The sequence below is a fragment of the Haliotis rufescens genome, unplaced genomic scaffold, assembly GCF_023055435.1.
Source record: "Haliotis rufescens isolate VD_foot unplaced genomic scaffold, xgHalRufe1.0.p SCAF_21, whole genome shotgun sequence".
Taxonomy (NCBI): Eukaryota; Metazoa; Mollusca; class Gastropoda; order Lepetellida; family Haliotidae; genus Haliotis; species Haliotis rufescens.
The window spans coordinates 1,345,044-1,372,037 of record NW_025963902.1 but is presented as its reverse complement, the minus strand read 5'-3'; the positions used below and the strand labels follow the sequence as shown (position 1 = coordinate 1,372,037).

At 40.0% G+C, this 26,994-nt stretch overlaps 1 protein-coding gene across 2 annotated transcripts in view; it reads left to right on the top strand.

Moving 5' to 3' along the window:
- LOC124116444 (WD repeat-containing protein 5-like) overlaps positions 1-21,290 on the top strand; it is a 31,782-nt gene extending 10,492 nt beyond the window's left edge. The window contains exons 3-11 of one of the 2 annotated variants that reach the window (XR_007222561.1): positions 7,445-7,589; positions 9,018-9,207; positions 10,523-10,631; positions 11,582-11,619; positions 12,093-12,192; positions 13,608-13,673; positions 15,263-15,355; positions 16,174-16,430; positions 19,837-21,290. Coding sequence is in view for 1 of the 2 variants with exons in the window: in XM_048401079.1 (XP_048257036.1) it covers positions 7,445-7,589; positions 9,018-9,207; positions 10,523-10,631; positions 11,582-11,619; positions 12,093-12,192; positions 13,608-13,673; positions 15,263-15,355; positions 16,174-16,320 (888 nt within the window). In the remaining variant the exon portion in view is untranslated. Of the gene's footprint in view, positions 1-7,444; positions 7,590-9,017; positions 9,208-10,522; positions 10,632-11,581; positions 11,620-12,092; positions 12,193-13,607; positions 13,674-15,262; positions 15,356-16,173; positions 17,465-19,836 lie in introns of those variants that run through there. The other variant, XM_048401079.1, reaches the window with a different exon arrangement.
- The last annotated feature ends 5,704 nt before the right edge of the window (positions 21,291-26,994 follow it).

Genomic DNA, 26,994 nt, shown 5'->3' with positions numbered 1-26,994 from the left:
GGTCTTGAAGTGTTAGAAACTGGCACTAGTTCTATAGTCCTTGCCAAACTGCCCAATAGTTAAGGCAGTGTTAGAAATTGGCACTAGTCCTATAGTCCTTGCCAAACTGCCCAATAGTTAAGGCAGTGTTAGAAATTGGCACTTGTCCTATAGTCCTTGCCAAACTGCCCAATAGTTAAGGCAGTGTTAGAAATTGGCACTAGTCCTTTAGTCCTTGCCAAACTGCCCAATAGTTAAGGCAGTGTTAGAAATTGACACTAGTTCTATAGTCCTTGCCAAACTGTCCAAAAGCTAAGCTATCCTAAGGACTAGTAGAAATTTGCCCTTTTTGAAAGGTTTTGCTGCATGTATCAAATATGCTTGTGAATAAGGGTGTCATTTATGATCATATTGTTGTTAAGCTGGGTTGTGGAAATATCAGACTTGTTCATGAGCTTGTCCCAGACAAGTAAACAGTTCAAATTCATTTGTCCACAGACAAATCTACTTGTCCAGATTATAGGCACGAAAGGGTGGTTTTTTTTCTCACAAAGTTGGTTTCTTACAGCCTGTGTTTTTTGTTTTGATGCTGATGAACCAGTTTTCATATCTCTGTAGCTTTTCCCATCCAGAAAATGAATTCATCCATTTCTAGGTCGTATGAAGACCATACATTTTAAGCAGCCAGTACAATCTGCCTTGACTTTCGTAAACAGTATATTGTGCAATTGGCTACACGGCACTCTAATCAACCAATCAGAGGCTGTGTCTAAGGAGTGATTGAAATCAGAACAAGAAAGTAAACAATGCTGTTAGCAGGGTCAGAGAGATTCATCATACTCACGATGTTTACAGTATGTCGGAGTAATAATATGTAGTACTTGTTACAAATATTTTATCAAAATTGACTATGATCTTCTAAGTTTAAGGGCAGTGGATATGACTTTTCTGTTCGGTCAGCAATGTTTTTGTTTGGCCAGCAATCTCACATAACAAGTCTGGCAGGTTGGGCATTGATTTTCCACACCCTGCCTCAATACTTCTGTGTAACTGTGTTTACTGTACCCCCAGCACGCACAAGTGTAGAGAATGGACGTGGAAAAATATATATTACATCCCAGGGGACACTCAATTATATTCATTGTATCTACAGCGTAACAAGAGCAGTAATGGCGTCTGTTATTTCATCCATCAATCATGAACACTGTCCACATGATCATTGATTCATTTCAGGTTCTTGGTCAAATAAATGTACAGGACCTCATATTGCCCGCAAGGACCATTAAACATGTTAAAATTGATTAATGGGGGTCCCTTACTCTTGTAAGTCAAGGTAAAACCCTTCTCCCAGGGTTCATCATATATCTTGGCCAACGAGACAAATACTTCTTACATTTAATGAGCACCAGTTTCATTGAGGTGGTCTAAATGTGGGAAACATGATTCATCAGTCTCAAGATTAATCAAAGACACTGTATTGAAATTTACTTTGAGCATGTAACATGATGTAAGGTAGTTTGTGTCACAGCAGTTTTCAGCAGATAATATTTGAGTTTCAATGCTGAAAATCTATTTTGACTGTCTTTGTTGAAACTATTGACAACCTATTCAGGTGAGCTACGGTCCCATGGCACCATGTTTTCAGTGTTGTCTCTGTCATGCTCACAGTTCAACTGTTGGCAACTCATTCCACTAACATCAAGCATGATTTGTTTGGACACGTTTTAGACAGAGAAAATATTACACTGTATGTCTATATCTAGCATGCCTAATGTAGAGGTTTTTTTTAATGTTTTTTATCCAACTTCAATGATAATTGTCTAATAATCTGTTATGTTCTATGAGCAATGCGTTACGATTGTATCACTTGATGCCAGACCCATGAACATCCGGGGTAGAATAGGTCTTCAGCAACCCATGCTTGCCGTAAGAGGTGACTATGCTTGTCGTAAGAGGAGACTAACATGATCGGGTGGTCAGGCTTGCTGACTTGGTTGATGTATGTCATCATATCCCAATTAGATCGATGCTCATGATGTCAATCTCTGGATTGTCTGGTCCAGACTTGATTATTTACAGACCACTGTCATATAGCTGGAATATTATTGAGTGCAGCGTTAAACAACAAACAAACAAACAAACAAACAAACACTTGATGCCCTTTTCAGCACCTAATGCCTGTTGGGTTTGTTTATTTATCGCACTGTTTACCTCTAGGTGTCACTGCCCAGAGAAACTCAATACACACAGAATATGAGACTGGCTTCTAAGGAAGGACTGTTAATCTTTTATTATTGTCCTGAGTCACTGGCTGATCTGGGATATAAGTGTCCCAGTGTCAGTTAAACCCATGTAATTGACTGTTTGATATCCATTGTGCTGAAGACAGCCCAGTCAGGTATACACTGAATGTGGATTAAACTACCCCCTGCTGCCAGGACTGGTGTGTCCTGTCTAAGCCCCATGTTTTTCATGTGTAGGTAGTTCATTGTTTGTGAAAACCCACAAACAAGCATTCTGTATACATTTCAGTTTAAATTCTTTGGCAATTTGCATGAAAGCATGGCTTATATGTTCTTAGGATTCTCTTTCAAAAAGACGGTAAATTCTTCTTTATTTGTAAATGATATACCATATTTGACTTAATAAGCGCCCAGGCGCTCTCAAAATTAGAAATAGGGGTCTCTTATTAGAATATTATTTTTGGAAACAAAACCAGAGTTTAAAGATCATAAATTTTGTGGTTTATGCTGACAGCCTGAAAGGTTTATATACAACATATATATATTTCCAGGATTGCATTGCCCATAATTAAGGGTGCATATAACACACGAATGTGTATTATGCATGAATAGATAAGTCTTGTGTACATTGATCAGTCGGAATGGTTGCTAATTGGAATTGTTCACCAGCTAATATATAGAGGTTATCACGCGAGTGTGTTTGGGGATGGTAAATATCCTGCATTAGGAATAAACATTGTATTTAGCGAGCCTTGTATATTAGACTGTTCGTTTGATAATGATAGCAATTATCCCTGTAGTTTATCCAGATTCACGATGGTTAATTCTGACTCGATCGCCGAATGACGAGGGCAACGCCATGTTTGTTTATAAACAGTGAAAGTAGTCCTACTTGACCTTTGATATTTGCATCTCTATCCGCATATGACCCCAACGGATATCTTTTTTATCCGTTGGCTTTATCCTGCCGAGAAACCTACCCATTATATGATAAATTAGCTTATTAGAGTCGGGCACTTATTGCGTCGAATACGGTACTGGCAAAATTCATCAGCTGCATGTTTATAGAATGACCTTGATCAAGGAAGTACTGAACGTCTCATTGCCCAGTCTTTTGTGAGAAACCTCCAGTATCAACATGATGACTTCATGAGGGACAGATTCTGTCATTCCGAGTGGCAAGCCTGTTTATGTCACCTATAGTCTTTTCTTCTGAGTAAATGTACGAAAAATGTGTTCTTTAATGATTACAAATGGAGGCATCAGCTCAACTACAGTAGTCAATTGTAGTCAAATCTATCCTAGTGCCGTCACATAAGTATTGTCAAAGAGCATGATTGTGAACATTTGAGATAATCATTATTCGTTCTCTACAGGTCATACTTTCATCGATGCCATGTACAGAGTACCCAATAAATCTTGTGTCTGATATTCCTCCATCAGAGCTCCAGATAAGCTTTTGGTGTTGTGGGTATTTTACCCATGCATTTTAAAATCATTGGGTATCAGTAATTCTATCTGCGTATTCAAATTTCTGTTACCCACTAGTTTTTACACATGTGGGTATTTAAGTTAAATATTTAAAAACACTATTCATCTAGTCCCTGCAAACTGGTGTCGTGTGGGTTCGAGAGCTTTATAGGACTCAAAAATACCACGATACTTCCACACGAAAGTGTGATGGCAAATGATCATGATGTAACTGTCATCGTGGAGTTTGGCAAGGTTGACGGAATGCCCGTTTATAATTTCAAAATAAGTTGCTGATTTGCTAATCGAATACGCAGGGTTACTTCACAATATTTTGATTATACGCACAAATTTTATTTTTGTAGCGTATCTGAAATGTTTGTTGCGTATTTGATACGCTTGGATTATATTTTACTGCGTATTTCTGCATTTCTGATGCGTATTTCACGCAGATACGCAGCTTATCTGGAGCTCTGTCCATCATCTGAACATTAGAAGGATGGTCTGTAGACTTAAAGATTCAACTCCCTTAGTCAGTAGGCAGTAAAATCAACACCCACAGGTTTTGAAATGTTATCTTGTCAGTTAATGGCCACACACAGCAGTGTTTATGTTTATTGTATTTTGGGGTCAATTATTTTTACAATGGAACGAGTGTTCACCAAACAGACTCTATCGACCACTGTGTAATGCTGTTTCTGTAATGATGACAATGCAATGTACAATGCCTATTTGGACAAGGAACAGGTCTAGTCACTTTTTGCTTTACCATGTTTACACTGCTTAGCATAGATAAGCAGTGAATTTATTTTTTTCTGACGGAACAGTATTACTTTTTAATTTCTCTTGGATTTCTCTACCATATTCTTTAAACCAATCGATCAATGAAGAGTAATGAGTCCAGGGCAATGTCATTAATATCAGATCTAATTTCTGGCTGCCGTTAAACAAAGATTTGAGGACATCCAATTACAGGTCACGTCAGAACGACCTTTCGTAAACTTTGACCGACCGCTGAAACAACTAACAAGAAGTCGACATCAGCCAATTAGAAAGCAGCTTTCACGAGCTTTACGGCACTCGTTTCAACCTGGCAACTTCCATTTCAGACTACGCTTGAAAAACGTCTCGATTAAAAATTTTGTAAAACTGAACAAACGAACATTCCGGAATGTTTAATGTATGAGTGCGTTTCTATGGCATTGCTTCCCACGTACTATGCAACGCCTTCTCCGTTCAAATGTTTATCCCATGGAAGCGAGAGATAGACGATAATTTCGACGGAATCAGTCGTACGGGCCGTAATTGTCGTTGGGAATAACCCGTGTTAACGTTTTCGAGGTTGCATGATTAGAAAACACATTCCAACTGTCACTTTCATGATCTGGTAAGCGAAGGTTTGATTGGTCGGATGAAAGGTCGTTCTGATGTGACCCTAAATGGGTTGTCCTCAGATCTTTGTTTGGCGATGAGATTGGAGTCGAGGGTACCATTGTACAAAGGGATCTTAGCGCTAAGGTGATCGTAACTCCCATACCTTAACATAAACTTACGACAGTGGTCTGCAGTGATACATGTGGACTTCCTGTTGGCTTTGAAAACTTTTCTGGTAACACCTTATGTATGATAAGCAATAACTGTCTGATATATTATCTAAATCAAAATGTTGAATACAATAAATCAAAATATAAAAAAGAAAAGTATATATCATCAGTGTTTGATATAAGCGCATGCCCGTAGGCCCGTGAACCCTGGGTCCTTAGTTTCAAATTTGTATGGGTCCTTATGGCCGGCAGTAAATAATACATGTTGATTTTTTTTTTCACAAAAAAATTGTAATTTTTTAAAAGAGGGCTTGAGAGTTGAGTCAGGGACTGCAGATTCTAAGGTCTGTGGGTCCTGATGGCAACCTGGCAATTCTCTTTATTTCAAACACTGTAGGTCATGGACGATGCCAGGAAATCCAGCCTAGTTCGGTAAGGGTGGAAACTGGACTTTTAAGTCAGTTAACTCTCTTGTCTCGGGAAGATGGGGAATATTGTAAATGATAGATATATTAAGTTATAGACAAAGAGATAAGTTTGTCCAACAAACACTGCTTACATGGTCAGACCACCTCTTTTCCAAAAGGTGACTAAATTGAATTAAGTGGTCAGATCCAGTGTTGTGTACTGACAGCATGGGATTTTGATCATGACGTCAACCATTGGTTGGTCCGTAACAAACTCAGTTGTTTACAGGCCACATAATATGGCTTGAATGTGGCTGACTGTGACTGTATGATATCATTGTTGAGTACTTGACATCACTCTGGTGTCGACTGCTTTGGTGTATACCGTATTCGAAATAATAAACGCCCAGGGCACTCTCAAAATTAGAAATAGGGGGCTCGTCTTAGAAAACATGAATGTATTAATTTGGTGAAAAACAACAGAGTTGAAAGATCGTAAATTTCGTGGCTTACGCTCACAGCTTAAAATGTTTATATACGACAGACATATTTTTCAAGAATTTAATTTCCCATAAAAAGAATGCATATAACACACGTATTATACACAAATAATAAAGTCTTGTGGACATTGATCAATCAGAAGGGGTGCTAACTGGGATTGTTCACTAGCCAAGATATTGGTAAATATCGCCGTGGGCGCTTATTAGAGCGGGACGTCGAATATGGTAATCATACTTACTCAAGAAGATACGAGGTTCTGACACACACACACAAGTCCATGGAATGTTAGGGGATTATGTTTGTTTTGTTTGTTTGATACCTTTCACATATAATATTTACAAATTACAGTAAACTACGTTTATACATGTTATAACGAACTTATTTTTTAGGCCAGGCCAATTGTTCTCTATATGCTGTATATGTGCTTATAATGAACTACGGTTATTGAGAATTAAAATTTGTGGTCCCTTTGAGTTTGTTATAACCGTAGTTTACTGTACCAAATGTTTTTGAACTAATGACAAATAAACACCTATTTTGTCAAGTCTTGGCATTACTATAAACGCGTAAATATCTAGACAGTGTCAACCCACATGACCTTGAACGTCAGTACAACCAGAAACACAGTTAATCTGGCTTACATTAAAACAAGCCAAAGAAAGTTGTAGACCTGGGTGCCGTTGTACACGCGATCTTAGTGTTAAGGTGATCGTAATTCCCATACCTTAACATAGACTTACGACAGTTGTAGTGTTAAGGTGATCGTAATTCCCATACCTTAACATAGACTTACGACAGTTGTAGTTCTAAGGTGATCGTAATTCCCATACCTTAACATAGACTTACGACAGTCGTAGTGCTAATGTGATCGTAAATCCCATACCTTAACATAGACTTACGACAGTCGTAGTGCTAATGTGATCGTAATTCCCATACCTTAACATAGACTTACGACAGTCGTAGTGCTAATGTGATCGTAATTCCCATACCTTAACATAGACTTACGACAGTCAGAGTGCTAAGGTGATCGTAATTCCCATACCTTAACATAGACTTACGACAGTCGTGGTGCTAAGGTGATCGTAATTCCCATACCTTAACATAGACTTACGACAGTCGTAGTGCTAATGTGATCGTAATTCCCATACCTTAACATAGACTTACGACAGTCGTAGTGCTAATGTGATCGTAATTCCCATACCTTAACATAGACTTACATCAATCGTAGTGCTAAGGTGGTTTTGTACAACGGCACCCTGTTTGTTTTCTTGGTGTGACAAGTGTGACGTTTGTGTGTCAGATCTACAGTCCAGGGACCGGGCAGATGCTGTACAGCCTCACTGATGAAGATACCCAGTGTCACCGTCTCCCCGTCACACAGCTCCGCTTCCGCCCATATACCAGCCTTGACAAACCAGAGTACACCCACATCCTCATTGCTTCATGTAGGTACAGCTCTCTTGCTTCCCTAAGAAGCATTGTTTGACATGTTCCAGTTGTCCGGGAACTTTCTCAGGATGATGGGGGCATGTGAGGCCCAGTTGTCAAAGATGTGCAGAGTTGCATCCCTTTGGTGTGCCAGAAACTGCTGATTGTGGTTTTGAATCCTGGCACACCCTGGTTCTTGGTTTTTCAGCTCCATATCCATGCTCATTGTTATGAAAGTGGTAAAGGTATACATGGTATAAGATCTGCATCACTTCAGGCTTTTGTCCTCACGCTGACACACCGTGATATAGCTGAAATAGATTCAACATGCTTAAAGCGGCGTTTAACCAAACTCACTCTCGGGGTACCAAACAGGAACAGTGCCACAGGAAAAAAAGATGAAAAGAAAGATTACAGGGCAAAGTCACAAGAGTGGTGAAGACCAACTGTCAGTAATCTGCATCCCTGGATTCTTTCCCCCCACATAGAGCTGATTTTCCATTTGAGTCTATGAGTCAACACATCATGTTCACAACACATGCTTGTCGTAAGAGGCAACTAATGGGATCGGGTGGTCAGGCTCGCTGACTTGATTGATGCATGTCATCGTATCTCAATTGCATAGATCGACACTCATTATGTCAGTCACAGGATTGTCTGGTCCAGACACAATTACTTACAGACCGCCATCAGCTGGAATATTGCTGAGTGCGGCATTAAACAACAAACAAACATTAAGATCAGATATTTTTTACGATACAGTCAGTTTGCGTGAAGATCTGCCAAATCCTCCAATCCATAGGTGGTCGCATCAGGTGGACCATTTGGGCCCTAAGTAAACTTTGACCACTCAGTCTAGATGAAGGATGTGTGGATGCTTTCTACATTTATTCAGCTTCATTTCTCCGTCCTAAATTCAGCAGTTTTGGTCTTTACAAAAGAAAGCCCACACAACAGAAACATTCCCTGGGTGTAGATGCTGTAGCGCTCCCAAACATCAGGATGTGTAAAATATCCAGTCACAATACAGTGTGACCATTGTTATTTCTTGCCTGTCTATGGTTGTTTTCAAGATGCAAAAATCAAATATGCCTTCTGTGAAGGCTTCACCTGTTTGTACAGAGAATTTAGATGCCTCAACACTGATTGGAGGATGAAAGTGAGTGAGTGAGTATGGTTTTACGCCGCTTTCAGCAATATTCCAGCAATATCATGGCGGGGGACACCAGAAATGGGCTTCACACATTGTACCCATCTGGGGAATCGAACCCAGGTCTTCGGCGTGAGGAGCCAATGTTTTGACCACGAGGCTACCCCACCGCCAGTGGAGGATAAGAAATATCACCTGAATCAACCTCTTGTGGAGTATCATACCAATAGATCTGATTTCAGTGAGATTGACTTGACATCCTGCCTGATACATATGTCTGCTGCTGTACCAACAGATGCTTCCGGTCACGTCAAGTTCTGGCACTACACCTCCGGTAAGTGTCTTCACACCATCAACGAGATCCGCCAGGTCTTGGCTCTGGCCCTCAACCCCGACGGAACGCACTTCCTCACTGCTGGAGCCGACCCGGAAATACACCTGTATGATATCGAGACAAAGAAGCGGAAGAAAACGTTTGAACCCAGGTAAAATTGTCCACACATAAACATTGATTGAGAACCTTGTTGTTACCTATAATCATGATAATGATCCATGTCAGTACCCATGCTTGTGTGGTGTCCCCAAAGAAATAAACTTTGATCTTTACTTTACGAATATAATTTGAACTTTTCACACACATTTAGCATGACACCTGAATCTGTTGAACATGTTGAAGAGGTTCGAATCTGATTTTCAATGTGGTCATCATGGCAGCCATATTGAAAACCTAGTTCAGGCCATTACTCTCACATTTTCATCAATCTGTAATGACGTTTTGTACATGTGTCCAGTTTTTAGTAGGACTCAGCAATGTTCCGTATTGGGCAATATTTTGAAGTTTGTCCTTGCTTGCATGTATGTCCTTCTTCTGCATGTTTTCTTGCTATCTTCTTTGTGTTTTCATCCCTCACACAAGGTGATGGAATGTAGTCGTGGTAGCATGGTATTATATTATCACGGTAGTTAATAAATAATGGATCGAAATGGCGTACACTTAAATATGTCATACGGAAAGTGTTGCTTGTTATTTGTTTAACCTTTATCACACATCAGTTCAGATCGATGCTGATTTTCTTTAGCGAGATCTGTAAACAAATTATCTGCCATTAGCGACTCAAGGGGGGTAACTCAGTATAAACATGGTATTGCCATTTTGATATGATATGATACGTGTGGAAAATGTGCTTTACATCACTTCCTATTTTGATTATGCATAATCAATATGCATACGACCTAGGTTTGGTCAACATGGTCAATGGACATTGTCCAAACAAACTGATTATTCTAACCACTTTTGAATGGCGTGGGGGTAATCATGGTAATGCCACTTAAAAGACTTTCCAGAACTGTTATAAAAAAGTTGATATGTTTACTTACAAGTAGCTGTGACATCTTGCAACAAGTCCTGTATTCGATCAACCAATGAAATATTGTGCTTACATTTGCAGTCGACAGGGGTTGTGGATTACAAGATTTTCCATGATAATATAGAGCCAGCGATAATACTCAGAGTCAGACTATATAAACCTGTGGTGATGCCGGTTATGCCCAATAACCCAAACTGGTCGTAAGAGCCGACTTAATGGATCGGGTGACTTTGTTGATTGGGTGCCTTCTTACCCAGCAGCGTGGATCGTTGCTCACAATATCAATCACTGAATTTTCTCAATAATTTACAGGTCGCTGTCTTAGCTGAGTGTGGTATTACTCAACAAACATACAAAACATCAGTGTTAAAAAAGATCAATTCACTCAACACTGACATGTGTGGCTTTTATTTTGTCTTATGAAACTTTTCAGTGATGCTCGAGACATTATGGATGGTCATCGGTTCCGTGTATTTGCTGCCCAGTTCAACCCCAACCATCCGGACCTGTTTATCACCGGTGGATGGGACGATACCGTGCAGGTACTGTTGCAGAGCTATAGATAAGCTTTTGGTTATTTGGGTATTTTACCCAGAGGTGTAACTTTGATTAAGTATCCACAATTTGTAGAGGGTGTTCCCCTTTTTATTACCCACCTGTTTCTTAACATGTGGGTATTTTAACTTGATAACCTGTTTCGTAACAATCCCCTTCAATCATTTAAACTATGTCAACAGTAGTATACCCGCCTGAGTCTGCTTGCGGCTCTCTCTCCAGGAAGCCATTTTTGTTTGCAACACCTAGCATTGTAAGAAAGGTGTTATTTCTTGAATCACCAATCAGTGACTGTTTAAGATACAACATTTACAATGACTAGGCACGATGTGATTTTAAATTAGCATCTATCAGTAAGTTTGTCGACAAGCTTTTCCGATTGTAACTGTCGATAAGTGAATTTTGTGATTGGCTGATACTCAATCATTTTATCTAACAGTTGTAATATATGTAGTCATTTTATCTAATAGTTGTAATATACGCATTAGTTTTATTTCAAAAGCGAATTTTTAGTTTTTGTTGTGTATTTGATACGCTAGAATTTGATTTGTCTGCATATTTCTGTTTATTAATGTGTATTTTGCATTAATATGCAGCTTCTCTCGAGGTCTGCTGTTGTTGTAGCATAGAACACAGAATAGGGTAGTTTCATAGAAAGGATGTAGCTGCTAACGTTTGCAGGGTTGGAAGTTTTCTCTTGTCCGCAACAGTTGACCTTCGATAGAGTTGTAATCTACCTAATGGCAAAGAGTGGTAGTCCACAATGTGTCTCGGACTAGTGGGCTCACGTTAATTTTGAACCCTGGTTTGCGTATAAGGACTGTGTTGATGATTATCAAGTTGAGCCTTGTGCTGCAGTGCATACTGATGGAGAAGTTATCCTTCATCAAGCTCAGACCGGATGTGTGCTAGTGTAGATTTGTGTTGTGTGTTTCAGTACTGGGATGTGAGAGTTCAACATGGACATGCCGTCAAGTAAGTTGTGGTATCAATAAATACCCCCCATCAATCAATCCACCACCATCATCACTTCCAGCCATCCCTCCATCCAACTACCTAGGCCTGCCATTCACCAATTCCAGCCATCAATTTCTACCAACCTTTCATCAACACCCCCATCAACCAACCCAAATCATCCGACAACACATCTATCCACCAGCCAAATCATCCTACACCCAATCCATCAGCAATACTTTCCATCCATTAACACTCAACCGTCCTTCCAACTATTCACCCACCCATTTATCCATCAAACAATCCATCCGTCTGCTCACTCACCCTCTCGCATCCATTCATCCATGAATTAATCAATTCCCCCATCAATGAGTGTAGCCTCTTAGCAATTTGTGACTAGATACAAACTAGATTTGGGTCAAAACAATTAGTGAGGAGCAGACCCACGGGCACGTGTGACCCTGATATATCTGACCTTGTGTGTTTCTGTACAGGAAGTTCTGTGGGCCTCACATCTGTGGCGACGCCCTTGACATCGACCCACTACACAACCACATCCTCACCGGCAGCTGGAGGAAGCACTCAGTCCTACAGGTACCATCTTCTTGTGGCAGGGGCATCTTGTGGCCTCAGGCACTGTCTCCGTGTGTGGTAGACATTATGTCGGCCTCTAGGGGAAGACATAATCTATAACTTTTAACTTTCGTGTTTCACTTTCAATGGTTATTTTATTTAAGGATGTGTTGGTCACATGTTAGGAAATGTGGTTTTTTTTAAGACATCCATATTTTTCACTGCTGATGAGGTTGGATTCTATCCCATCTGTCAGATGTCCCATGTGTTAGACACACAGTTGTTAGACTTTAATTAAAAAAGAAAGTGGGCTTACCTATTTCATTAAGATGGCAGGATTGCAACAAGTCAAATAAATTTATTTGAAGTATTTCTAAGTACTTTTGCTTTAACTAGCTGGTTCAGAAACCTGTCTGTTTGCAACAAAACAAACTGTTCAAACTCTGTAACACGGTGAATAAAATCATTGGCATCTTTCCCCTGGACTTCGCCAATATTTATTAACAGCAAATAGTTAATAAAGCAAATAAAATATTTGCCAATATTGAGAACAGTATTGAGAATTAATGCCAGCTAGTACCAGGTTTTATGATAAGTATTGTGATAAATAATTGTTGAGCTTTTATTCGCTAGTGTCACATGTTACGTTAATTACATTTGTGATGCTCCATTTATTTTATGTGTGTTTATCACTAATCTGAGGCCTTGTGCTGATGTAACACAAATTATCTTTCAGGATAATAAAGTGTTATCTTATATGTTTATGTGTGTTTTATGTTATAGTGCTTAGTGCTGATATTGATTGAAATTTTTAAACTTATCCTATCTCACACGCTTAATGCCCACTCAACCATCCGCATCACAGTTACACCAGCCTGTACGCTCTTGATTGAGAAGGAGGGTGCTGGATATGTCAGGTCAGGTCGCTGGGGTCGTGTCGCACAGGATTTTAGTGGTGCGTGAACCATGATCACAGTGGTGATTGGTGATGTAAGGGATGTGTTTGGGTGAGTGGTGTTTTTTGAAGCTGGAAACTTTGTTCTAGAACATTTCCACACCAAGATCGAAGAATAAGAAGAAATGCATAGTGTGAGATAGGATAAGAATATAAATATACAATTTATTAGAAAATTTACAATTTTGTTGAGATGACTTATATTAGTTGTCAGTGCTAAAACTAAACATGAGTAATAGTTTGTGGTGTTCGTTTCTTACCTCTCACTGTCTGACAAATGGGTGGAAAGAGGGCGGAGTCCATTTAAACTGAAGCTAATTAATTGTCAATCAGCCACTACTAAAACTGTCTTACAAGTGGGGTGTCTGACCGATGGGAGGACACAGGAAATTGTACAGTGTATTTCCAGTTTCTCCTTGCATTGTCAGGTGCATGAACTGATTGTCAAGTTGCTGATTAATATTTGTTTGACTATGGACAGATCTGGGATTTCTCCCTGGCAGCTAAGATCAAGGATGTTCCGCAGGACACCCTCAACTCTAGTCAGGTACGTCTATCAGTCACTCACACCCACCAGTCACTCAGTGTGATCCCTAGTGTTGCAGCTGTATGTTATCCTATGTATGTTATCCTGTGCACCTGTGAAGTTCCGGGTTAGAATAGGTCTTCAGCAACCCATGCTTGTCGTAACAGGCGACTATGCTTGTTTTAAGAGGCGACCAACGGGATTGGGTGGTCAGGCTCGCTGACTTTGTTGATGCATGTCATAGTATCCCAATTGCGTGGATCGATTCTCATGATATCAATCACTGGATTGTCTGGTCCAGTGTGTTGAAGCTGTTTGTGTTATCCTATGTGTTGCAGCTGTATGTGTTATCCTGTGTGTTGCAGCTGTATGTGAAATCCTGTGTGTTACAGCTGTATGTGAAATCCTGTGTGTTGCAGCTGTTTGTTATCCTGTATGTTGCAGCTGTATGTGTTATGCTGTGTGCTGCAGCTGTATGTGTTTTCCTGTGTGTTGCAGCTGTATGTGTTATCCTGTGTGTTGAAGCTGTATGTGTTTTACTGTATGTTGCAGCTGTATGTGTTATCCAGTGTGTTGCAGCTGTTTGTGTTTTCCTTTATGTTGCAGCTGTATGTGTTATCCAGTGTGTTGCAGCTGTATGTGTTATCCAGTGTGTTGCAGCTGTTTGTGTTATCCTGTGTGTTGAAGCTGTATGTGTTATCCTGTGTGTTGCAGGTGTATGTGTTTTCCTGTGTGTTGCAGCTGTTTGTGTTATCCTGTGTGTTGAAGCTGTTTGTTATCCTGTGTGTTGCAGCTGTATGTGTTTTCCTGTGTGTTGAAGCTGTTTGTTATCCTGTATGTTGCAGCTGTATGTGTTATCCTGTGTGTTGCAGCTGTATGTGTTATCCTGTGTGTTGAAGCTGTTTGTTATCCTGTATGTTGCAGCTGTATGTGTTATCCTGTATGTTGCAGCTTTATGTGTTATCCTGTGTGTTGCAGCTGTATGTGTTATCCTGTATGTTGCAGCTGTATGTTTTCCTGTGTGTTGCAGCTGTATGTGTTTTCCTTTGTGTTACAGCTGTATGTGTTTTCCTGAGTGTTGCAGCTGTATGTGTTATCCTGTATGTTGCAGCTTTATGTGTTATCCTGTGTGTTGCAGCTGTATGTGTTATCCAGTGTGTTGCAGCTGTATGTGTTTTCCTGTGTGTTGCAGCTGTATGTGTTATCCAGTGTGTTGCAGCTGTATGTGTTTTCCTGTGTGTTGCAGCTGTATGTGTTTTCCTGAGTGTTGCAGCTGTATGTGTTTTTCTTGTATTACAGCTGTTTGTGTTTTCCTGTGTGTTGCAGCTGTTTGTGTTGTCCTACTTGTGTTATCCTGCGTGCTGCAGCTGTATGTGTTTTCCTGTGTGTTACAGCTGTATGTGTTTTCCTGAGTGTTACTGCTGTATGTGTTTTCCTGAGTGTTACAGCTGTATGTGTTTTCCTGAGTGTTACAGCTGTATGTGTTTTCCTGTGTGTTACTGCTGTATGTGTTTTCCTGTGTGTTACAGCTGTATGTGTTTTCCTGAGTGTTACAGCTGTATGTGTTTTCCTGTGTGTTGCAGCTGTATGTGTTTTCCTGTGTGTTACAGCTGTACTGTGCCCAGTGGCTAGGCAAGGACAGCATCATCTGTGGAGGCACAGACCAAAACATGGCCAGGATCATAGACAGAGGAACACTCAATGTAAGTATGTCATATCTACCTCAAATGTGTCCAGAGCATAGCTCCAAAGGCCATTCAATATTTCTTCATCAAACCTTGCACAGATACGTAACAGTCAAGCCATATACAGGTGCCTTTTGCTCTGGAGGAAGTTTGGAAAGTTTGTATTTTTCCAAATTGTACTTCTAAGTGTTCCTTTCAAGACAATAACTTATCAAGTTGTCAGCTGGTGACATTTACTTTTTGGCAATTCAATTAGATTCAATTGGGTCCTGAATTCCTTCCTTGTGTTTTCTTTTCTGCAGTACCCATCATGTCCATGATTAAGATAAGATTCTCCAAACAATGCAACACATAGTTTCATGAAACTTTCCTTATGTGTCATTGAAGTGCTTTATTTGTCCCCTTCAGTTTGTGTAAAATGTGGATTATCATTCTTATGTTGCTTCTCATTGACAGAAGCGTACATAAAATCACTCTGAGCAAATCAAAGTGACACCAAAGTTCCATCTTCTCCATATTTACCGTTCCATTAGACTAACATCTAGTCTCTGAAATGAACATATTGTACATAAAAAAACAGTTGTTCAGTTATCTTAATAAAATATAATAAAAAGGAGCCCAGTGACTCTCTTCATTTTCAGATACTGATACTGCAGTGATCTAGACTTGCCAAACATTATAGACTTGCATGGGCTGTATTTGATATATATTTGTATCAGGGTCTGTAAGACAGACTACCGTTCCATCTGTAATTTTCTTGTAATGTAAGTTTCCCTGTATGTTGCTTCAGTCTTTATGAATGTGGACATACATTGGTCATCCGTTCTCTCACTCAGACCACCGGTCAGCTTGTGGACCTACCTCAGGGGGTTTACTGCATCGACAATGACCGCCAGAGCAGCTACCCACGCATCGCCATCGGCAGCAGTCGCTACATCTTCCTCGTCCGCAGCGACAAGAAAAGTCACTACAGAGGGGACTGATTACTCCACAACATGACAAACTTGAAGAGCCTCTCAGTCTGTGATCAGAATTATTTTCATGGAACTAGTTGAACCAGAACAGATGACTTTTATTTAGGCTAGATATCACCGTAAGTTTCTTGTTTTTCTGAATTATTTCAGATACTTAGAAGTCTCCCAGCCGAAAGGGGATGACCTGACTTTATGGGCCTGCAACAATATGAAGTCTTTTCCCCATTTGGCCAGCCAATAAGCTGTTCTCAAACATAATATGGTCATATTTTCTGATTATGTTTGTTGGGATGAAATGATACAACAGTGCAACCATACGATACATGAAACATTTTTTCTGTATTAATACAAGACGATACACTTGCTGAAATAAATTACTTACTACTCGTTTAATGAGCCTCAAGTATTGTCAGTGAAATATCTCAAAATGGGTTGTAATTAGCATTTCAAGTTCATTACTAAAATAGATGCTGCAAACATGTGTCTTCAGCTTTTCCTTTTGAACTTGCTCTGAAATATTAAAAGGCAAGAAGTTTCCATACAATTTGACATAAATATCCACATCGTGATACGTATCGTATCGTGACCCATGTATCGTGATACAAATTGTATCATGACCTTGCTGTATTGTTTCACGCCTAATGTTTGTGTTTGGCAGTTATGTTTGTCACTGGGAGCAGTGGGGTAGCCTAGTGCAGGGGTAGAAACTAACATATATAGTCCACTAGTCCTTATATTAATGAAAACATATAGCTAAACCCTTCAAAATTGCAAATGTCTACTAGTCCTTAGGATACTTTAACTATTGGGAAGTTTGGCATGGACTACAGCAAGTTAAGTGCACAGTATATTAACCATATCACCAGAGTATTTTGAATATTTACACTGATATATTTACAGTTCTGTTGATAAAGGATAGCAAAAACAACTACAACATATCACAGAGTTTCATTCAGCACTAGTTTGAGAATGTTAAAAACTTCTACACAACATAACATTAAGACAATAGAGTGAGTCCACCATTCAGGTGACTGCATCTTCCCGAAGCAAGAGAGTTAACTGACTTAAGAAGTCTAGTTTCCACCTTTGCCGAACTAGGCTGGAATTCCGGGGCTCGATCGTAGGGCCACCAGTGGCTATTACGTGTTAAGACCCTTCTAAGCCTCTCCTATTGACCAATCAGATTCAACCTCTTGTATCACTTGCATTTGCTTCGACCAAAATGGTGGCGCCCAGTCAGGATGATCTGATCGATAATCAAGATCTATATTGTGATAAAACGGGTCTTACATCGCGAAATGCATCAAATCACGTGAGCACCTTGATTAAAAACATGAAAAAATTTGGAAAATATCTTTTGACAACGAGCTGGCAGTGCACATGCTTTGCAAATCCTGCAATCGACCAAAATCTGCACGACAGTTTACAAACCGGATTTCTATTTCATTGTGAGATTTTGATTGGACTTTGCATAGACTCGTTAGTCCAGCCAAATTGTAACTCCATAATACCAGCCTAGTTCAGCAAGGGTAGAAACTGGACTTTTATAGTCAGTTAACTCTCTTGCCTCGGGAAGGTGGGGCACTGGGGACTGGGGACTGTCATTCCTCGCTGTATTTGCACTCTGACCTTTGTCACTTGCGATTGGTAGCAAGTTTAGCTGGCATTTCAAAACAAGCATTAATATATTTTTCACGACAAAATACTGACTTTTTTTAATGCTCTCTTTTTTTAATAGGGTTGAACATCAGTGTAAATAGTGTTAATTTATTATTATTATTATCATTATTATTATTATTATTATTATTAACTGACCTTACCTGACACTATTACTAGACTCAGACTTCAGACCAGTGGCTGGAGTCACAGACTGTTTTTGATGTTGTTATTTGTTTCTGTATCAGAAGTGTTCCTAAAATTGTCAAGTTTTAGATTAGCATTTTTGTTGGTCTAAACATGACTGTGTTTGCCTGTATTCAACTCCTGTGTAACAAACCGCTGTGGTTGACTAGAATGAGGAAAAGCATTACAGTTAGAATATGGAACCACAAGAAATATATTTTACATATTATCACAGGCTTCTTTGTTATTAGCAACCTTCGGTGAAATAGTGCCGACTTGCTGCCTTTGATTTGGAGAACTGGAACAGTTTTAGGGTCACTTTCAGGATTCTTTGGTGATAGAAAATCAGAATGTCACTTTTTCCAATTGTAGAAATTGTTCCACGGCATCCTCAAAGATATATTTGTTTCTTATGAGAACATAAGTGACACTTTAGACTTACCTTGTACACACCTTGTGAGGCCCTCGCTCTGTCTGGACACCGGCGACTTGTCCTCCATATTTCGGTGGCCCAGTTGTCTAAGGCGCCGCGATTCTCTGTGCAGAGTTGCATCCCTTGGGCACGCCAGAAACCTATGATTGTGGGTTCGAATCCCGGTTCGCCCCGATTATGTTTCTAGGTTTGTCAGCACCATACCCGCGCTCGTGGGTTTCACTTAAGTGGTAAACGTCTGAGACCTGCATCACTTCGGGCTTTCCTCCCACCTGAAGCTGACACTCCGTGATATAACTGGAATACTGTTAAAAATGGCGTTAAACCAAATCAATCAGTCCTCCATACTTCACAACTCTCCAGCCATCAACCAGCACAAATACTGGTGCCTTGTGTTCTTATTGTAATGATACGATAAATGAATTATTTGATTTTCTTCCAAGTTAAACAAAAAAATAAACAGGGAGTTTTTTTGTTTTTTGGTATTTTTTATGCTCAGGACGTGTCTACAGGACCTGCTGACTGGAGTGGGAATGTTTGGTAGGATAAGATCTTGTAAAGAAAGATGGCAACATTTGAAGCAATTTTCTTCATCTGTGGACACTTTCTTATTCATATATTCAAGTTTGTTATCTGCCTATTTAATTCATAACATGAACAATTTCGAATCATTAAGACAATCACACATATTGAAATCCCCCTGTGTTCTTATTTACATCAATACTTTGAAACATGAAATCATTCTGGAGCCATTATACTGAACTTTCCCGTCATATCATCCCACGTTCAGTCCCAGGGATTATAAAGATGTGCCAGATCATCCATAGCCAATGGCATGTATCGATGGTTCATATATTGACATGGGCGGTCGGGTAGCCTAGTTGTTTAAGCGTTCGCTCGTCACGACGAAACCCAGGTTCGATTCCCTACATGGGCACAATGTGTGAAGCCCATTTCTGGTGTCCCCCGCTGTGATACTGCTGGAATATTGCTAAAAACGGCGTAAAACCATACTCACTCATATGTTGACAAGTGGTCATGTGGTCAGTGTCATTGGTAGTTAGGGCGGGCTAAAGAATCGCTTTCTGTCTTCAGCAATTGACATGACTGACAATAACAAGTCTGCTTCAGTAAATTTAAACTTCATTTCATCACAATAGTTTTGTAAGATATTATCAATGACACATTTTTCATATCGATAATCATTATTTATTCCCATCAATGATCATTCCGATTATCAATCTTTTTAGCCTGCCCTAGTGATAGTCTGACACTAATGGATGTCTGCTGTGTGCGATGTGGTCACTGTGAAGCTCCCGGTGTTCTCCTGACCCAGTATAAGTCAAGCTGTGGCTGACATGAAGCCAAGACTCATTGACTGAAGTTGAAGGTACAAAGATACTGTGATTAAATCAACAAAACAGTCAGTCCCATTTTACGACATGAGACATGAGACTTTATTTTCGGTACTTGGAGTGTAGATGCAAATGCAAATCGACTTGACACTTGTTTTCAGATTTAACAAACAAATAGAAGTTAAGTACACCAGAAACTTAGACAGAAGCATCTCACTGGCTGGCTACACTGGCTGGCTGCAATGTTTGCCCCAAAACACCTTTTAGAATAATCTTGTCACTGTGTGAGTCATGATGGTTCTAACTGGTCCAACAGACATTTCTAAATAAGTTCTGATTCATTGTGTATTTTGTTTGAACTTAATATCACCCAGACAAAATGTGATTTAGATTAGTAGTTGTGTTATAGTTTGTTCCAATTCACCATGTTCACTGTGTAGTTATGTAGTTATGAATATACTGTAACTACAATAAAATGGCATTGGACCCTCTCACTCACTCACTCATGAACCAAGTGAACCAAAGTACAGTAAGTACTGTAGCTAGATACGTGTATTGTCCCTTACATTACTTATTATTATGTAAAAACCAGTAAATGAGTGTTTTTGTTATATCTGTTTATTTGTTGCTGTCTTTGTTGATAGTAATTCCTCGCTTAGGACTCTGTGTGATAATTATTAATGGAATAATTTGAGAGTAAAAACAGTCCACATATTCTTGCCACGAGGTGTTTCGTTCTGTAAGATGGAATTGGGCAAGAGGACCAGTTGCCTTGAACATTCCACTAGCCCTCGAACAGCTAACTAGCCATGAACTAGAGGGCAAGCCTTTATTTCTGTTTTTTCAGTACACTGACTATTCACATTTGTTATGAAACTAGTTTACTAGTGTTATTTGACGTCTAACATGTGACCAAGCTGCATAGCCATGACAGATTATCTATAGTAGTAAGAAAGATGTGGGTGGTCCTTTACTTCTATTGAGCATTAAGACATTGAATAAGTCAATTTGTGATATTTTAATATGTTTAATATCTTAGTACTCATTTTTCAATCCCTCAAATCAAAATTGTCCTTGTATTTGATGTTTATTTCCTGGTATTAACATATTTACCACTTTTTCTACAAATCAAAGATTAGAATAATCATAAGGCAGAATATTGCTGCAAGAGATTGCAAATCTACATGCGGTATTGATACACACAGCATACCTCTAGAGGCAACAACAAGAGCTGCTGAGGAGTTTCACCTTTCATCACTGTTGTGATACTACTTGTACTACTTTGGTGACCAGTGAAGATCCGGGGTACGATAGGTCTTCAGCATCCCTGCTTGCCGTAAGAGGCGACTAATGGGATCGGGTGGTCAGGCTCGCCGACTTGGTTGATGCATGTCATCATATCCCAATTGCGTGGATCAATGGTCATGATGTCAATCACTGGATTGTCTGGTCCAGACTTGATTATTTACGGACCGTCGTCATATAGCTTGAATACTGCTCAGTGTGGTGTTAAACAACAAACAAACAAACCACTGCGGTAGTGTGAACATTTCCTGTTTTTTGTTTGTTTTGTATTGTCAAAGTCATGAACAACCTTCTTTTGAGATTTTGTTGGGACACAGGTGGCCCAGTGGTGTATGCCATGTAATTCATGAGTTCTGTTTATACCCCTCCAGGGAGGACAAGTACATTCTGTAGCCTTCATAACTGCAAAAATGGCGATTTTTCAACACAGTGCCACCTACAACAAAATTTAAAAAATGACAATGCCCCTTGCAGCATGCACAAAATAGAAGATCTGGTCAAACCGGAGTTATCCCCCCTAAGTGTAGGGTACACTAAAACATATCCAGAGGAATTACCACCACTTGACAGGATTAAAAACAAATAATGGGATTAATTTCCCTGATAACATGTAAGTAAATAGTCAGTTACTAAACCAAATATCTGGAGCCTAGATGTCAACCCAAATGCTAGTAATTAATTTTACACATATCTATTCACTAGATATACAAGCGTCCCAGCTGTTTCTTGTAGTCACACAGTGAATGTGTTATTTGTTTATTTGAAATGGAATGCTTTAATTATTTTAGGTAGATTTTCTCACATTTTGATTAAATCTGTGATTATTTATATATTGATACTTTAATGGATTGATCATGTTGATTATATTTTTGTTACATGCAAATTTACAGCATCGTCTGACGTATTGTACCATTGCCCTGATGGATTAAATATATTTTTGATCACACCTGTTGTCGTTGTGCATGCTTGTGAGTGGACGAGCATCTACTATTTAGTAATGACAGAAATAGAGGGAAATGTTTTTTGAAGACTTAATTGGTAGGATGGTTATATGTGGTGACTTGGTTGATCTGGTATCATAGTGTTTCTCTCCATATCGAACATTGCTCATACTATCAATCACCGTTCCAGTCACCATTAACTACAGACCTGCTGGAATGTTGCTGAGAGCTGCTTTAAACCAATAAATATGGACAACACGTTGAAAAGCCTGTGAAGATCCGGGGTAGAATAGGTCTTCAGGAACCCATGTTTGACGTAAAAAGCAACTATGTAAGAGGCGACTAACGGGATCGGGTGGTCAGGCTCGCTGACCTGGTTGATGCATGTCATCGATCCCAATTGTCTGGATTGATGCTCATGATATCAATCACTGGATTGTCTGGTCCAGACTTGATTATTTACAACCGCCGTCATATAGCTGGAATATTACTGAGTGCTGCGTTAAAGAACAAACTAACCAACCAACCCAACACAGTGAAAAGCCAATACAGGGGTACTATTGACCATCTTCCCGAGGCATGGGAGTAAACTGACTTTTAAAGTCCATTTTCCACCCATACCGAACTAGGCAGGAATTTCTGGGCTCAACTGTAGCGCCACCAGTGACTATTACGATTTACGTCCCTTCTATGTCCCTCCTATTGACCAATCAGATTCCATGTCCTGTCTCTTGCACTTGCTTCAAACAAAATGGCGGCGTCCAGTCAAGACGATTTCCTTGATAATAAAGATCTTTATTGTAATAAAATGTGTTTTTATCACTTGTGAATCAAATCACTTTAGCACCTTGATTAAAGACATGAAAAGATTTGGAAAATATCTGTCGACGCTCAGTTGACGGTACACATGCTCTGCAAATTCTGCAATTGAACGAATTTGGCACAGCGGTTGCCTTGTTGCTTATTAACCAGATGTAGATTTCTTTATGGGATTTTGATTGGAATATGCATAGACTTGTAGTCCAGCCAAAACACAACTCCATAATTCCAACCTAGTTTGGCAATGGTGGAAACTGGACTTTTCAAGTCAGTTAACTCCCTTGCCTCGGGAAGATGACTATTGATTTGTCATTCCCGATCCCGGACACACCCCAGACTCTCCAGCCTTGGCTCACCACCCTGGACTACCCACCCCGGACTGCCCACCCTGGACTCCCCACCCAAGTCTCCCCAGCCCGGTCTCCCTACCCTAGACTTCCCAACCGGACTCTCCAACCTAGGCTCTCCAGCCCGGACTCCCCACCCGGGACTCCACATCCCGGTATCTCCAGGCCATGAAGATACGGGTTAGAATAGGTCTTCAGAAACCTGTGCTTGCCGTAAAAGGCGACAATGCTTGTCATAAGAGGCAACTAACGGGATTGGTTGGTCACCACAGACTCTCCACACCGTGTTCCCCACCCCCGTCTCTCCAAGCTGAACTCCCAAGCCCGGACTCCACACCACTGTCTCCCCACCCCAGACTCGCCAGCCCGGCTCCCCACCCAGATTTCCCATCCCGCACTCTCTACCCCAGCCCGGACTCCCCACCCTGGAATCTCCACCCTGGACTCCCCACCCCAGACTTCCCACCCCGGACACCACACCATGGACTCCGCACCCCATATACTTACAATAACACCCTGGTGAATACTTCAGCCTGTTTGAGAACAGCCACACATGTTCGTAGCTCCAGGGAAGGGCGATGCATACATGATTGAACTCCAACTACTTTGGGAACTGTCAGTCCTATCTTCGAGAATTTGATTTTTTTATATTGTAATCTAAGAGCTAATGTCAAGTCAAGTTTGATAGATTTACTGCTACTCAGGTAAGGCCACTTACAAAATAATTTTTTCGTCACTTTATTTGAAAATGGGTAAATCTTAAATTTATTATATTTCATTTTCAAAATAAAGTGTGAATAATACAAACTCATAACGTAGACATCAACCACGACACCAAGTGTGACATTGTATAAGTCGATCTCTTCTCTTAAAACAAGCATAGGTACGTATTATAACGCGGACTTTTCCTCCAACACCATACGTCTCACCGTGACGATCCGAAGACACGCCGATAGGTCGAACTTTGATCAAAATTGGTATGTGGGTTCTTGAGCATCTGATATCAGCTACCAGAATTCGGCTTCATTTCTCTACCACTTCGATCGGAAATACAACCTCGATGGATGTAGATGCCATGGCGCTCAGAAACGACTGTCGGCTCCCAATGAAATGCCCGGGGATTGAATACCCAGTGAAACGCGTAAATCTGAAAGCGCAATGTTTACCTCCTGACCACTATATTGGATTATATTTATGGACATATATCCAAATGACCCTGTTGTGATTAGAAGAGAATACCCCTTGATGTCAAGGTCGTACGATGAGGGCACGACAGGACATGACCTCGGACTTGATTGACACCGTCCCGCACGTGGCTCGCCCGGCGTTCTTTCATTGTCCCATTAAGATCACTAAACACCTGCCGCACGTCGCCTCTCACTGCAAGGCATTACTTTGATGAATGACGCGACAAAAAGAAGACATGGAATAGATCTATACCTGTACGTGTGTGACAGCAAGGATTTAATCAGATTTGTGTAGCGAAGTAGCCTTGTGGGTAATGTGCTCGATCGGAAATTCCCACTATTGAGATCAACTCACTTAACGTTTAAATGAAAGCTATCTCACCTTAGTTGTGTAACAAGGTGTTTTTGTACCGATCCAGAATTTCCAAAATGTGGAATGAAATTATTATTTTGAGACGTTTTTTTCAAACGAAACGAAACGAACTCCATCTTGTCATAACCCCTTAACGGGATCGGGTGGTCAGGCTCATTGACTTGGTTGATGCATGGCATCGTATCCCAATGGCGAGGATCGAGTCTCATAATATCAATCACTGGATTGTCTGCTCCAGACTCGATTATTTACAGACCGCCGTCATATAGCTGGAATATTATTGAGTGTGGCGTTAAACAACAAACAAACCAACCAACGTGTTTCTTTTGTGTCATCGTATTCCAACAACATTACTCATGCTATCAACCACTGGTATGCCTGGTCCAGACTCGATGATTAACAGACCGAGGTGACAGAGTTAATAATAATAATAATAATAATAATAATAATATTATTATTATTATTATTATGGAATCTGGCTCATTATAAATGCACTTCTTCTTCTTAATAATAATAATAATAATACGTGCATTTATAATGCGCCAGATTCCATTCACCAAGTGGATGCTCACAACGCTAGACTATTATTACCCCGGTCAATGGATCAGCGAGTACTCGATTTTCATTCTCAGCTCCCTGGGGAGTATACAGTAGTCTTAATATGGTATATCGCCTTAATATGGTTGATTTGGGTCACCTGCTCCATTTCATCTGAAACGTTCTCACTCAGCACAAGGAAATCCAGACAGATCACAGAAAACGTTACAATCTTCCTCAAAGTATTGACAGTGTATGTAATTGAGAATGAAAAATGGCTTTCGTTCGTTTGTCTTTAGTTGTAAGGTCATACGTTTAATAGAAGGATGTGTCGCCTTTGTGACAAGATGAAATCCCGCCCAGTGCATGATGGGTGAGTGGCACACATTTCATTCCTGTCACCTGTCAGTCAGGCATGGAATCAAACACAGCTGATATCAGAGCGTGGCTCCATTTCCCGCCATCACTGCCATGGACGTCCTCGTCTCCCCGCAACGTGAGTACTTCCACGCATCATGTCTTTCTTTGTTTATTTTCATTTCGTCGATATTCTATTGTGCGCAATTTAACTGTACATTCAAGATATCGATCTGACACATGTTGCAACGGTGCTACAGCCAGCTTTTAACATTTGTTTCTCCAATTATTATCATAGAAAATAAACATTCCCATAATTTGTAAAGTATTCGGATTGTTTTCAGCGATTAACATGTTAAATTTGTGTAAACTAGGAAATATGTAGGAGTTCATATGCATTACATATCAATATAAAATGGTATTCACTTTCAACATACGTAACGGCAGCTACACAAATCACATCTACTTTGGTTTCTCAGCATGGTCACGTATCGACCAGTTTCTATTTTTAGACAATTTTAGCCACATCTTAACCTTCCATCCTAACATCTCAAGCCACCCGAAACTTGTTTATAGTGATACAGCCAATATATGGTTCAACGCCAAAACTGGGTTTAGATAAGGAGTACGACGTTTTAGAGCCTAGAGATGGAGGTATGCCAATCCTGCTGGTACATATATTGTGATCTCGCCATAAACTCTTAAACAAAGAATCTATACTTCCAATAGACTGATCTTCCCAGACAAATACAAATCCCATTTTATATATTAATAGTTTCATCTTTGAAACCCAATTATTTTTTCTATGGCTAGCATCCAATAGAAGTAGATTATAACATTTGGGGGAAAACGAGAGGTTGGCATACACTGGAGAGATTGGTTGTGTCATCAACGTCACAACTGCTGTGTTGTCAGTGTAAGTCTGACGACAAGCTTCCATTTGATGTGCACTGTAGTTTTTTAGAAATCTTGATATGGTCACATTGATGATAAGTTGAATTGGTTCATGTCTTACAAGTTTTCAAATAATATAAAAACACTATTGATGTAGAATCAAGTGTACAATATCCCTCAAACGCTGATTTCGTTTTTATAATATTTGAACATGGACAAGTCTTCGATCAACGCTGATTTTCATAAAACAAATGCAGATATAGACAGGATAAACATTAAAACTGCCGAACAAA